This window comes from Typopeltis vanoorti, chromosome 10 (genome assembly GCF_054136105.1).
Source record: "Typopeltis vanoorti isolate ZY-2024b chromosome 10, IOZ_Tvanoo_1.0, whole genome shotgun sequence".
NCBI lineage: Eukaryota > Metazoa > Arthropoda > Arachnida > Uropygi > Thelyphonidae > Typopeltis > Typopeltis vanoorti.
Window position 1 is genome coordinate 93721182 of NC_143558.1, and position 13805 is coordinate 93734986.

At 35.2% G+C, this 13805-nt stretch overlaps 1 protein-coding gene across 2 annotated transcripts in view; it reads left to right on the forward strand.

The window, feature by feature from the left end:
• Nucleotides 1-10718: 10718 nt before the first annotated feature.
• Nucleotides 10719-13805, forward strand: part of Gnpnat (glucosamine 6-phosphate N-acetyltransferase) — a 40095-nt gene continuing 37008 nt past the window's right edge. Inside the window, exon 1 of one of the 2 annotated variants that reach the window (XM_090398845.1) lies at nucleotides 10719-10971. Coding sequence is in view for 1 of the 2 variants with exons in the window: in XM_090398844.1 (XP_090254970.1) it covers nucleotides 10954-10971 (18 nt within the window). In the remaining variant the exon portion in view is untranslated. The remainder of the gene's footprint in view (nucleotides 10972-13805) is intronic. The other variant, XM_090398844.1, reaches the window with a different exon arrangement.

A 13805-nucleotide genomic window follows, 5' to 3' on the forward strand; every position in this document is an offset into this window, starting at 1 on the left:
CCTGCTTGTTAGTGTGTTCCTCAACAACCATGTAATTTGATGTGATGTTTTGGCAATCTTTGCAATATGCCCTTTAAACTTAAGTTCTCTGTCCACAATAACTCCCAAGTCTCTTGTCTTGTCAACTTCTTGCAGTTCAGTTCCGTTAATATAGTAAACAGCATGTGAATGTAAACATGCAAACAGAATTATTCGCCGAATTTGACTGCGTATTACAAAATTTATGTAGAACGCATAAAAAACAATGAAATTCACGTTCATTATTTAGAGAAATGTATACAAAACGAGATCATTAATATATTCAGTAATGAAATTAAAAAAAAAAGTATCTAAAATAATGAATGCTAAGTATTTTTCAATAATTGTTGATTGCACATTGATATTTTGCGGCAGGAGCAAATGTTCTTAATTGTAAGATGTTTCTATAAAAGAAAAAAATGAAGAAAATCCAAGATATTATACAAATAGAGGAAAGATTTCTAGATTTTATTAAAATTAATAATACAACAGGAAGTGATATGGCTGAATAATTTTAAAATTATTAGAAGAAAAAAACGTTAGCTGATTTTTTAAAAAAATGAAACAAAAATAAAAAAGAGCCTGTGTAGCTCAGTGGATGTGGCGTTTGCACACCACCGCGCTTGGCCGCACGAAGGAAGTCTTGGTTTCGAGTCTAGTCGGCGACTAGAGGAAATTTTTCTAAGCCTTTTTTCGACCGGTTCCCGAGTTAGTCGATCTCTGGCACGGGCAAGCAGGTTTTTCCTCCCGGAAACTCGGGTTTTTCGTCCTGTAAACTCAAGAAAATCGACCGTAGAACCCACATTATTTCAGACATTAAAAATATATTTGTGTTAGGGTTAGGGACCACGAGATGGCGGCACATTTGAGCCGTCTCTCTTCACTGCGTACCGCTTAATTAGTGATAGCCTTGGGCCATCTGTCTCTGATTGGGTACCGGTGGAGATTGAACTGCCCACTCAGTCTCCAAAAGTTAGATAGGGCTAAATGGCCTCGCCTACTCCCGTATACGGGAATAAAAAGGCGTTAGCTGGTTTTTTTTTTTTTTTAGAAGAAAAAAATCTTAAATATTCAAAATATCGATGGTCAGGGATATGACAACGGGTCAAATATGAAGGGGAAGAATGCAGGGAGTACAAGCACTTTTAAGGAACAAAAATCCTAGAGCATTTTTTGTTCCGTGTTATTTCACATTCCTTGAACTTGGTTTTGAGCGATGCAGCAAGCTACAATGTAGATATGGTTTTATTTTTTGATATTATTCATTCAATCTATAATTTCTTTTCTTCATCGAGTCATCGAGGAAGTTCTAAACCACATCCAAAATTTTACTTTAAAAGCTTTACGCACGACGAGATGGGGAAAGTCGCGTTGAAGCTGTAAAAGCAATACAAAATCAAGTAAAAGAAATACATGAAGCTTTAATTTTCATCACAGAAGATGACAGCTTAATTGGGCAACAAGGCATTAAAACAAAATTGGAAGCTAGTTCGTTAGCAAAAAAAAATTATTCTTTCAAGTTTATATTTGGCACATTTGTTTGTTATGACATTCTAAGTGAAGTCAATGCATGTAGCAAACAATTGCAAAATATCTCTTGCAATATTATTGAAACACTGAAATCATTAGATGTCACGAAAAAATTCTTGACGTCATACAGAAGCGAAAGCAATTTTTTGAAAGTTAAGCACCAAGCCCATAACTTTGCTCTAAATATTGGGTTAAATGCTGATTTCCCAACTAACGACAGCACACGAACTCGATATGTAAAAACTCAATTTCATTATGTATGTTCTTGACGAATCAATTACTAATTTTGAGCGACATTTTCAAATTAATTTTTTAATGTAATTCTTGATTCAGCAATAACATCAATTACTGAGATATATGAACATCTAAATAAATATGAATCAATTTTTGGGTTTCTCTTTAACATTGGTAACTTGAAATTTTATAATGATACAGTAAAAAAAGCTTGTTTCGACTTAGAAATTGTTCTGTCTGATTATGATCAAAAAGATATTTCAGCGATAGATTTTTTAGATGAATTAAAAATATTGTCTCGGAGGATATAAATAATTATTCTCCCAAAGAAGTATTAAATTATATTTGTGCAAATAACTGCATAATTCTTTTCCTAATGTGTACATATCACTACGAATTCTTTTAACAACCCTAACTACAGTTGTAAGTGCAGAGCGCAGTTTTTCTAAATTAAGATTTATTAAAAATTATTTGACGTCCACAATGTCCCAAAAGAGATTAGATGGCTTAGCCACTTTATCTATTGAAAGTGACATAGCCGAGACATTAGATCTAGAAGAAGTAGTAAAGTCCTTTGTCGAAATTAAGGCTAGAAAGGTTTCTTTTTTTTTTAAATAATTAAAATTGTTAATTCTTAATTTAGATTTTTTCATATTTGTTTTGTCATATTTAATGTCATTTATGTAATATTTATAAATTGTGTTAAAATTATGTACTCATTATATAATAAACACAAAATATTTTATTTATTTATTCACTATATATATGTAATTTTTATATATACATATGCAATTTCGACCGAAGGGCAGAAAAAATAAAATTTGCTCTGGCCGGCGCTGATTACAATGTACGTATCTTCTAAAATAATAATCAGTTTCCATCCTTTTAGAGCTATGTGAAGAGTTTCGTCTCTGCAATTTTCCTGAAGAAAGAAAATTTCAAAGACTTTTGTGGCTCACCCATTATTTTACTTTACCGGACACAAAACCCCATAAAACAATACGATAGCTGCACTGTATGAACGATTGCAGTAACTGAAAAGGCACTCGACTCGATTGTTATTCCTTATAGTACTGTTTACTCTGACTATTTCTTCAAAAATATAACATCATGCAGATGACTCATGGATATGTTTTCGCATGCTGGTGGATATAATGTTGATGTGATTTTATCTTACTTTGTGATATCATAGGGCAAAGCTTATCTCTGTTGCTTAAATGGTTTTCTATATTATTTATCCTTATTATGTTAAATATTTTTTTTCAATACAAATAAAGTAATTATTCATTATTGTTATTATTGGTTCAACTGAACATTAGGTCTGATACTATAGTTTTCATGTTAAATCTTTTCCACTAAAATTCTGGCTATTAATTTAACATCCGATTCCTTGTGCTTCCAAGCTATTTCTGTAGCTGATTTTTTTTTTTTCCCCAAAAAAGTTGACACAGTTTCTTGAAATATTTGAAGGCTGGCATAAACAAATAAGACTAATAATTCACTGAGTGGATTTTCAAAAGAGTCTCTGATTAGTTTGTGGCAAGAAATTTCAAAGATTTGTCTGCAAATTTGCAAATTTCTTTCAGTTTTTTTCTATTCTAATCTGTTGGATACATCTAATAGAGTAACAAAATTGTCACTATTTTATTGTGAAAAGAAAAGAAAATGTACCCACTTATCTATACTGATAACCGCTGTGGTTATCAGTTTGGGTGACATCACTAACAGATAACTGCAAACGGAGAGGTCACTCATCTCCCTTGACTGAGCGGACATCTTCTGCAGGAGGGGTGGGGTGGGGGCCATGGTAGTGAAGACTGCCATCACCCTCTCGACTACCCTGTCACCCTCCACCACCCAATGCTATATTTTTTCCCCTCCCAACAATTTCGCACATATTAGTGACAGAGCTAGTCACTTGCTCTAACATCAAAAACGCTGTTTGAAAAAGTAATGTTAGTAACTCTTGATGGTGTTTTCAAAAATAAGAGAAGGTACATTTTATTTTATTTTCTAAAAGAAAAGAAAATGTACCTTCTCTTTATTTGAAGATAAACATTTTATTTTTCTTTACATTTTTTTTTTATGGTCGACAATGATGTTGCATAGTGTTTTTAAGAAATATGGTAACCCTACTTTCAGACTCTTGTTAAGTTTAAAGTCTTAATTTCTGTTTAGTTGCGAAATAAAATTACGAGTGTAAATTTCCAAGTCGTAGTGCAATCTGTCACACTACATTGTGAAATTAACAGAAGAAGATAGCAGTGATTTTACATTATTCCAATCCTTGTTTGTCTCATTTCCTTTCAGTCAATACTTACTGATGCAAAAGAAAAATACGGGATTCTAAAGTAACAGAGGAATTAAGTTGAAAATTATAGTACCATACCTAATATTCAGTTGAAATAAGAATAAATAATTATTTATTTGTGTTGGAAAAAATACGTAACATAATAGATGAGTTAAAAAATATATCACCACTGTGAAATTAATGCCGGGAACGAAAAAACAAAAACAAAAAAAAAACCACAATGCCTCATGCAAACAACAACAACAAAAAAAAATAACTCATCTCACTTGTCAGAATTCCATACTCTATTACCCAAGATTCCATACTCTAACCCTCACCCAGAATTCCACACACAGGAAGTCACACATACCCACGACAGTAACATGCCCTTTTCACTCAACTCGATGACATCACATTGGGCACCTATAAGGAACAATAATCGAGTGCATTTTCAGTTTATTTACTGCAATTCGTTCTTTCAGACTGCAGATCATCTCGTGTGTGTGTGTGTGTGTGTGTGTGTGTGTGTGTGTGTGTGTGTGTGTGTGTGTGTGTGTGTGTGTGTGTGTGTGTGTGTGTGTGTGTGTGTGTGTGTGTGTGTGTGTGTGTGTGTGTGTGTGTGTGTGTGTGTGTGTGTGTGTGTGTTGTGCTGTACTGTTTTGTGCATCCTGTAAAGTAAAAAAAGAGAGACAAATCTTGTGAAATATTTCTAAGTAATTACATGTTTTAATTTTTCATTTTGAATATACTTGTAAATAATATTTCAGTCAAATAAATGCATATTTGTAAACTTAAATGAACAATTAAGATGTCGTTGATGTGGTCTCCATATTTAAGAATATTTATTCTGCTTAGAATTCTTAATAAATGTAACATTTGATTAGTTTTAGAAAATATGAACATGAAAACAAACTAATTATACTAATAATAACCTAAACAAATACTAAAATATAAGCCAATTGGAAAGAGAAGGCAGGGTAGACCTCAAAAAAGGATATTGGATGGATATTGAGACTGAAACAGACCAATATGGTCTATACCCATAATTAGTGTTATGATGATGATTATGAAGATGAACATGAAAGAAAAAAAATGTGTGTGTATGTGTGTGTTTGAAGGGGAGTGAGGGGAACAGCACTGATAGCCTGTAATTAATTATTTTAGAAAATGTCTAACTACAACCTATTGACAAGAAAAGCATGTAAGAAAAAAAGCAGTATAACTGAGATTCCAGTAATTAATTATTTTAGAAAATGTGAACAATAAGAAAAAAAATGTGTGTGTGTGTGTGTGTGTGTGTTTGAGGCGGGAAGGGGACCCTCCTGATATCCAGTAGTTAATTATTTTAGAAAATGCAAACATGAAAGAAAAAAATAGCGTTTGTGTGTTTGAGGGGGTGAGGAAGACACCAGTGCTATCCAGCAATTAATTATTTTAGAAAATGTATATTGGTATATTGACAAATATTTTCCCATAGCTCCATATTTTCCACAATCAAGCCCAACACCCCAACACTTGACCAAATATTCTCCCAGAATTCCAAATCTCTAATCATTACCCATGATGCCACATGCGAACAAAAAGCTCACCTCATGTCAATGAAAAACCAGCCACATCCCAGAATTCCATGCTCTAATCATTACCCACAAGTTCAGACTCGAGCCAAACACACAAAGTGACATCACTTATCTAATTCTTATCTTGTCTACATCTCAATCTTGTCAGAATACCTCTAACCATCACCCACAATTCCATATGCAAATTGTGGGTGATGGCTTACCCACAATTTTACACTCTAACCAAACATACAATGTGACGTGAGTGATGGATGTGTCACCCTGGGAAATTCCAAGGATTCCATACTCTATCTTATCTGTAACTATCACCCACAATTCCATACGCAAACAATTACCCAGAATTCCATACACGAACAAAATATAGAACGTGACGTCATGGAAAGATGTGGCCACCAGCGAAATTCCAAACATTCCATACTCGTGACATCACTGATCTTAGCAAACAATGACATCACGAATCCTTTCTTATCTTGATCTTGTTCATAGTGTCCGACCAATCACGGCACGAATCCTTATCTTATCTTGATCTTGATCTTGTTATTAGTGACACCCCTACTGCTAAGTTCCTTTCCTCATAGATTTCCAAGCTGTTTACTGAGTTTTCTATAACCTCTTGTCCTATAATTCAACATGTATCCTCTTATTCTGGACATGTCTGCATGCTTTCGCACCTCTCAGATCAGGACTATATGATCACTGTCACCAACTGGTGGCAGTCATTTACATTATCTGACGCTGTTACTAAATCTAATACATTTTTCCCACGAATTCCCTCCATCACCAACTGTATGCGGGGCCGGCGCAACCCATGAAGGGGCGCAAAACGTCAAGCTATGCTTTAGTCATACTTTACTAAAATATCAAAATTAAATAGTGATGTATGATTTAGGTATCGATTCTTTTTCCTTATCCATCACACATCACACTATTTTACTATTTAACTCTTGGTTCTTTTTTGTTCCTTACCTAAATGATTTGAACTTACTGCTATTTAAAATTCAGTTAAGATAAATATTTTAAAACGTTAACATTTTAAAATATTAAATTTCGGTATTTTATAACTTTTTTTTTTTTTTTGCAAATGAATTATAACAGAGAATTTTCAAATTAATTAAAAAACAAAATAAAAAAGCCCTATTAATTTACCTATTAATTTAACCTGAAAGACAATTTTATTTTGTTTAATATCAATTAGAAACATTTTAGTTTATGAAATAAGGAGCGCACTTGTAAACTTTGCCTAGGGTGCAAAATAACGCAGCACCGACAGTGACTGTATGATATAATTATTCCTTAAGAACTCAAGGAATTCCCTCTGCTTTCTAGCATAAGCTATTTCTTCTTTCCAATTTATATTTCGAAAATTAAAATCCCAATTCTTATAACGCTTTTTTTTTCACTAACTAAACTAATTTGTCTAAATTTCTTTCTCATCTCGTTCATATCTGCCAGGTCTAGTTCCTCAAACTTACATGGGCACAACTCGTTTGGTATATCATCAGTAATACATCCTCTCCTTTTTTATATAATTTCTGCCTTGTCTAAAAATACTATACACATTAACTTCAATTCCAATTAAGATATCATTATCACAACAGTTTCCTTTATATCAGTTATCTGAGACTTGACTGTAATAACCAATGCTATAAACTCTTCTGATTTATTTCAATGGTATTTCTAATAGCCATCCACACTTCCTTCCATCTTAATAATTCCCGTTTCTCCCATCTGATACTCCTACATTTTCATTAAACGTAATATTTTTAAACAATTACTTTAGTCCTTATTTAAATTCATCTTCGAAATATAATTTTTTATCCTATCAAACTCATTCCATAATCATCATCAATGTCCTTCTCAATTTTTCCGCTTTCATATATAGGCCGCACACTGACTATCCTAGTACTCTTTAATCTAACAGTGTCCAACATCTCTCTCAAATTACTTACCACATGATTAACGCTGCTTCTCAAATCATTGATCACAACCATTACAATAATTCCCACTACATTCTCACCCCTCCTTATAGCTCTCCTCACACAATTTAAAGTAACTCCTGACAAACATTCTTTAAAGATATCTTTGCTTTTTACTTTGTAAGTCATCGAACCCTTTAGCATTATTTGAACTTTTCCCTCCACTTTCCAATTCCCAAAGATCTCTTATCCAAACCCTGAATCGCACTCTGCGCTGTCTGCAGACAGTGCACCTCAGTGTTCTTTAAAACCTCGGTTATATACTTTTGCTCTTCACTCATCTCGAAATCATTCTCACTTTCACGCACATTTTGCCTTATGTTTTCATGTATCATCTCTCCAATAAGTTTTTATTTCTCACATATATACATATCTTCCTTACTCTCACGCCACGTTTCCTGGAAAGTCAGAAGCATACGTCAAACAAACACAACATTTAACATTAACACATCCTTGATTATTGACTGAGTAAAAACAGACATGTATTGTCACTTACTCCGTCGGTAAAATGTGAGCACATCAACTAAAAATCCATTGAATGTCCCAGTAATCTTGCTACTATCTAAAACTCTTGCCGGACCAAATTGATTGCTTTTCTTAAAATCAGCTGCCTTTTATTTCCTTTTAGGGGGTAAGCGAGACCGTGTTAGTACTATCTAACTTTTGGAGACTGCATCGGCAGTTCAATCTCCACTGGTAGCCAATCATAGATAACTGGTCTAAGGCTATCACTAATTAAGCGGCACGCATTGAAGAGACGGATAACAAGTTCAGCCATCTCGTGGAAGAACCTAACCCTAACACAATATTTTTAATGTATGAAAATAGTGTGGGTCCTACGGTCGATTTTCTTGAGTTTACGGGACGAAAAACCCGGCTTTCCAGAAAAAAAAACCCGCTTGGCTGTGCCAGAGATCGACTAACTCGGGAACCGTTCGAAAAAAGTAAAAGTTCTTCTAGTCGGCGACTAGAATCGAACATGAGACGCTTTTTCTTCGGGCGGTTTAGCTGAGGGGTGAAAACACCACTTTCACTGAGATGGTTTTTGTATATTTAAGACAGTAAACTCAAGATCTTTGATATTACTGTCATACAAAATAAGTGTCACTTGATTTGGAGGTCTGCTTCTGCTTTTTTTATTGAATTTTCTATTTTTGTTGCCTTTCTTCCCTTCGTGATAGAACTACACCTGTTGTCTTGTAAGTTTCCGGCACAAAGAACCAAGGAAAGGCAGGTGGTATTGAGTGGAAGCAGTGAACTCCAAGTCCTTAATAAATGTTTGCAAACTATCTAAATCAGCACCATCAAATTTCAATGCAGAGGTGTCTAATGCTATGGATTTGTTAAAGGAATAGATACCATAATCTGTGGATAGTCATATATTAATAACTTTTCTCTTATTTCTATATAATCTAATTCTTTAGAAACGTCCTCGTTCGACAAGGTATGGATGCATCTTTCAACATTAAGGACCCACCTGAAAATTTCCACTACGAAACATAGACACTTCCAGAACATTAACATTCAGCAAAGTAGCTGACGACAATGAATACAACTCAAGTTCATCATCAATCGACAATTCATGTAAAGTTCGATGATATTTACTTACAAATAACTAATTTGCGTTGCTGACATAAAATGTAACATTATCTACGAATAATTGTCGGGACATCCCCTTCCCCCTGTTATTTGAAATTATGCAACATTCGAGGTTTGTTAATAAGATAAAAAGCAGTGTACAGATAGTAGGAAGAAGTAATTCATCGTAGCAGTTGAATACAAGTGGTATGGCAACACTGCGTGAATTCACTGACTTCGAGAGAGGTGTCATCATGGGCTTTCACATTGATGGCATGTACGTATGTGCTATTGACGCTCAACTAGACCATCCAAAATCAACGGTTGGCGATGTGATCAACAAATGAAGACATTCTGGCATCACTAGTGGAGAAAAACAACGGGTGACACGCAAAAACCGTCTACAATCGGCACAGATCATCCGTGATTAGTTCAGAACGCCAGTAACACCATGATGAGCACTAATACCGTACGAAAATAACTCCATTTACTGGGATTTTCATCCCGCGTACAAACAAATCGGCCTTTAGAACACATGCGGTAGATGGCGTTGATGGTAGAAGTTTTGTAGTAGGAGAGTTTAGTAGGTGGAGAGGGTGAGATGTATTTAGCGAAGAGAGTAGATTGCCCACCTATGATGAGTCCTTGGACACCCTGGAGGTGTCACATAATAATAGTAATAGTATTCATTATTATTGTTATTTGACACCTCCAATCTGTCTAAGGACTCATCGCGGGAAAACACTCTACTTCGCTACACACATATCTCACTCTCTCCCCTATTACTTAATTCTCCAAATGCACACAGCGACACTATTACTACTGCTATGAACCTCTAATCACCATCACCAACCATATTTTTGTCTGTAAATATTTCTAATGGCTGATTTGCCTGTACGCGGGAGGAAAAATCCGAGTTACCGAGTAAAGAAGAAAAAGAAAAGAGAAATGTGATATACTGTATGAGATTGCTAACTCAGCTGTAAGTGAAAAGCTTCTATAAAGAATCCTTTCATCACGAAGATGAAGCGAACCCAGGCCTTTTCTAATCGAAGAAAAGCAAATTCCCACCGTTCTTCCAATTGCGCTACAGAGGCACAAATTATCAGCTTGTCTGTTTGAATGAGACTACCCAGCAAGAAAAAGTGTTTCTATAATGTTTTGCTGATTACGAAATATTATCATGCTCATTAGTTTAGTCAGATGGATCCTCCAAATAAGTTGGCTGAGAGCAACTTATTCCATAAAATCGTAAAATTGGTTTTATTTTGAGGTCTTTATTTATCTCTATCGTCACACGTTGGTGCAATGGAGTTTTGTGGTTGTTGTTATCATTACCATAGCAACATTTAGGAAAATATACTATGACAATATTCTTCAATATAGAGTAAATTTAGTTTTATATAGAGCGAATTAGTGAATATTGAAATTAATCACCTGTACATTCGAAACGCTACCTTGTGATGAGATGGTGAGTATGGTGACGTATAAATCTCGATCAAGAACTTGATATTAATTATATAGTCGCTTTGGTAGGCACTTTTTATCTGTGGTGGAAGCATTATTTAGCGACGTGGTTTGTTTTGTCAACACGTGGCTGCTGAAGCCTGTCTATGAAAGATGCTGATAGTTGTTTAGGAACAAAAATTAATACTGTTTAAGGTTTTACATGTGTCATTATTGGCTGATATATTGGTTTATACTGGAATTATTTAGGATTCGCAACTGATTTTAATTCTGGAATGTAAATATGGGATTTTTTGATGAGGTAAGGTTGTAAATATTATTAGAAAATGTTATAAGAAAAAATTATTATTACAAATAAAATTTATATATATATATATATATATATATATATATAAATTTTGTGTGTGTGTGTGTGTTAATGATATTGCGAGTGGTTTGCAAGCTGATATTTAGCTGTTTGTGGATGATGCTAAGCTAGGAAAAATGCTAAGCAAGGAATGATGTACTGGTGCTTCAGAGCGATTTGAATAAACTGGGGATGCCAATTTAACGCCAGTAAATGTAAGGTTTTGCACTTTAGATCTCAAAAAAGTAGATCTGCGTATCATATTGGAGATGTATTATTACAGGAGGTGGAGGAAGCGTGTGATATTGGTGGATAAAGAATTGAAGTTCAAGGGACATATTGCAAAAATAATAAAAACAGCACAAAGAAATGTCAGTATACTGAGAAGAACACTGACAAGTAGAGATAAGGATGTGGTCATTAGATCACATCTGGACTACTGTGCACCGATTTGGTCACCTACTTTTTCTAGGTGAGAAGCAAGCTCTGGAAAAAGTTCAGAGACAAATAACAAAAGCAATATCAGGATTGTGGAATACTGACTATGAAGACAGGCTGAGAGAATGTGGATTACAGATGCTAGTCAGTAGGCGGAAGAGGGGTGATATAATTGAGACATATAAATTGCTAAGGGGGGGGTGCTTATCAAATAGATATCGAAGATCTTTTTTCAAAAGGTTGAAGGAAGGAAGGGGATAGAGACAAGAGGTCATTCTTGGAAGTTGTATAAAGGTGTGTTGCATAAGAGAGTGTGGCATGACTGTTTTTTTTGCATGGAGAGTGGTTGGTGAGTGGAATTTATTACCAAATGGGATGGTGAGTGTGGAAACATTGAACCAATTTAAGTTGAGGTATGATAAACATTATCTCTGTCAGAATGCATCTTACAATAGCCTCCCTTGATGATTCTTGATTCCAGGGGGTGTTTGTATAATAATAATGATAATAATATTTGTTTGGACATCTGGTGATGAATCTTTGGACAACATGTAGATTATTATTATGTTGCAGTTCGTTGTAGTTAGTGGATTGAGTGGTGGAGACATAAGAGTTGAAGAGTAGGTGCTCTGCCTCGATGAGTCATTGGACTCCCTGGAGGTGTTGCGTAATAATAATAATAATTATTATTATTACGGGCTACCCCAAGGAGTCCTTAGACTCATCAAGGGAAGCCCTAAACACCATGTCAAAAACTATCCAACATTTGCACAGTATCTATCATACTTTGCTTTGAACTCATTCACAGTCATGGCAACCTATTCCACTCATTCACCACTCTCCAAGCAAAAACCTAGCTCTAACACCTTTGCTAACTACACTCTTACTCAGTTTCCATGGATGATCCCTAGTTCTCCCACCACCACCCCTGTTCTGAAAAATTTCCTCTGAATTAAACTTGTAAAAACCTCCTCAGTAATTTGTGTCTCAATCATATCACCCCTTTTCTACCTATCCACCAGTTTCTGCAATTCACAAATCTTCAACCTGTTCTCATAAGGTTCATTCCATAGACCTGCTACCATCTTGGTCACTCGTCTCTGAATCCTCTCCACCTCCTCCTCCTCATCACCAAGAAAAAATGGTGCCCAGATAACTTTGTGTCATCGGCAAACAGCTGAACAGTTCCTCTCAGACCTTTCCTATATCATGTACAAATTAAACAGTTGCACTCCAAGAAAAGAACCCTGCAGCATGCCACTAATCAAATGCTTTTTTTTTTAATTTTCTTTTGATAGATAGTTTTTTTGATAGATAGTTTGATAAAATGGTGAGTAGAAGAGAATAGCAGTGATCATCAGATGATGGCGAGATCATGTAGGAAGAGAGGTCTGCACGGAATACATTTGCGGATAGAAGCGAGCTATATGCAAACAATGGAGTTACATTTGAATGCAAAAAAGGATAGTGTTAGAAGTGAAGCGGTTAGACTCTTGTTTTCTGGAGGGTGAGTGTACTAGGACAGGGAAACTAGCATTGCAAGTGGAATGTAGCAGGTATGGCCTCATGAGGGGAATAGTGGCTTTGAGAAACGAGAGGTATACTATGTTGTAGAGCCAGGTGGAGTATGTGTGAAGTAATCATAGCTATATGAACATGGGCAGTGCACCAAATTTTCTATATATACTACATTAGGAATAAAGGGAATGAGTTTGCATCATTGATTGATTCAGTCTCTCCAAAGTTAGTTGGTATCAGTGAAACTTGACAAGGATAGAAATCAAAGGGTATAACATACCAGCAGGATAAGGAAGGTAAATGTGGAGTGCTGCTCATGATAGATGAATTATACCCTCTAAGGCAGGGGTTCCCAAACTGGGAGGTTTACCTCCTTTGGACAGATGGAGTCCAGGGGAGGTGCGAAGAACCGTTTTAGTTGTATGTTGTTAAAATAAATCCACCTTTCCTAGAATACTAGTTTCGAGGGAGTAACATGGTGGTGGAGGCGGTACAAACATTGCTTTCACTTATGGGCAGCTTGTTGAAGTCATACACCTTCAAATCAATTCAGATTTAATGAATGATGCTGATAGGCAGGATGATCTCATCAAATTACAGAGCAAATAAAGATTTGCTCTGTAATTTGCTACGGCAAAATTTTGTTAATCAAAATCTTTATGAATTCTGGTGTTCCCAAATGGCTGCATACCCAGTTTTGACAAATAATGCTCTTTTAGCTCTAATCCCATTTGCTACAACCTGTCTATATGAATCTGGATTTTGAACATTAGTTAGTGTGAAGACAAAGTTTAGAAATCAATTGGATGCCAGACACAATATTCGTCTAGCAC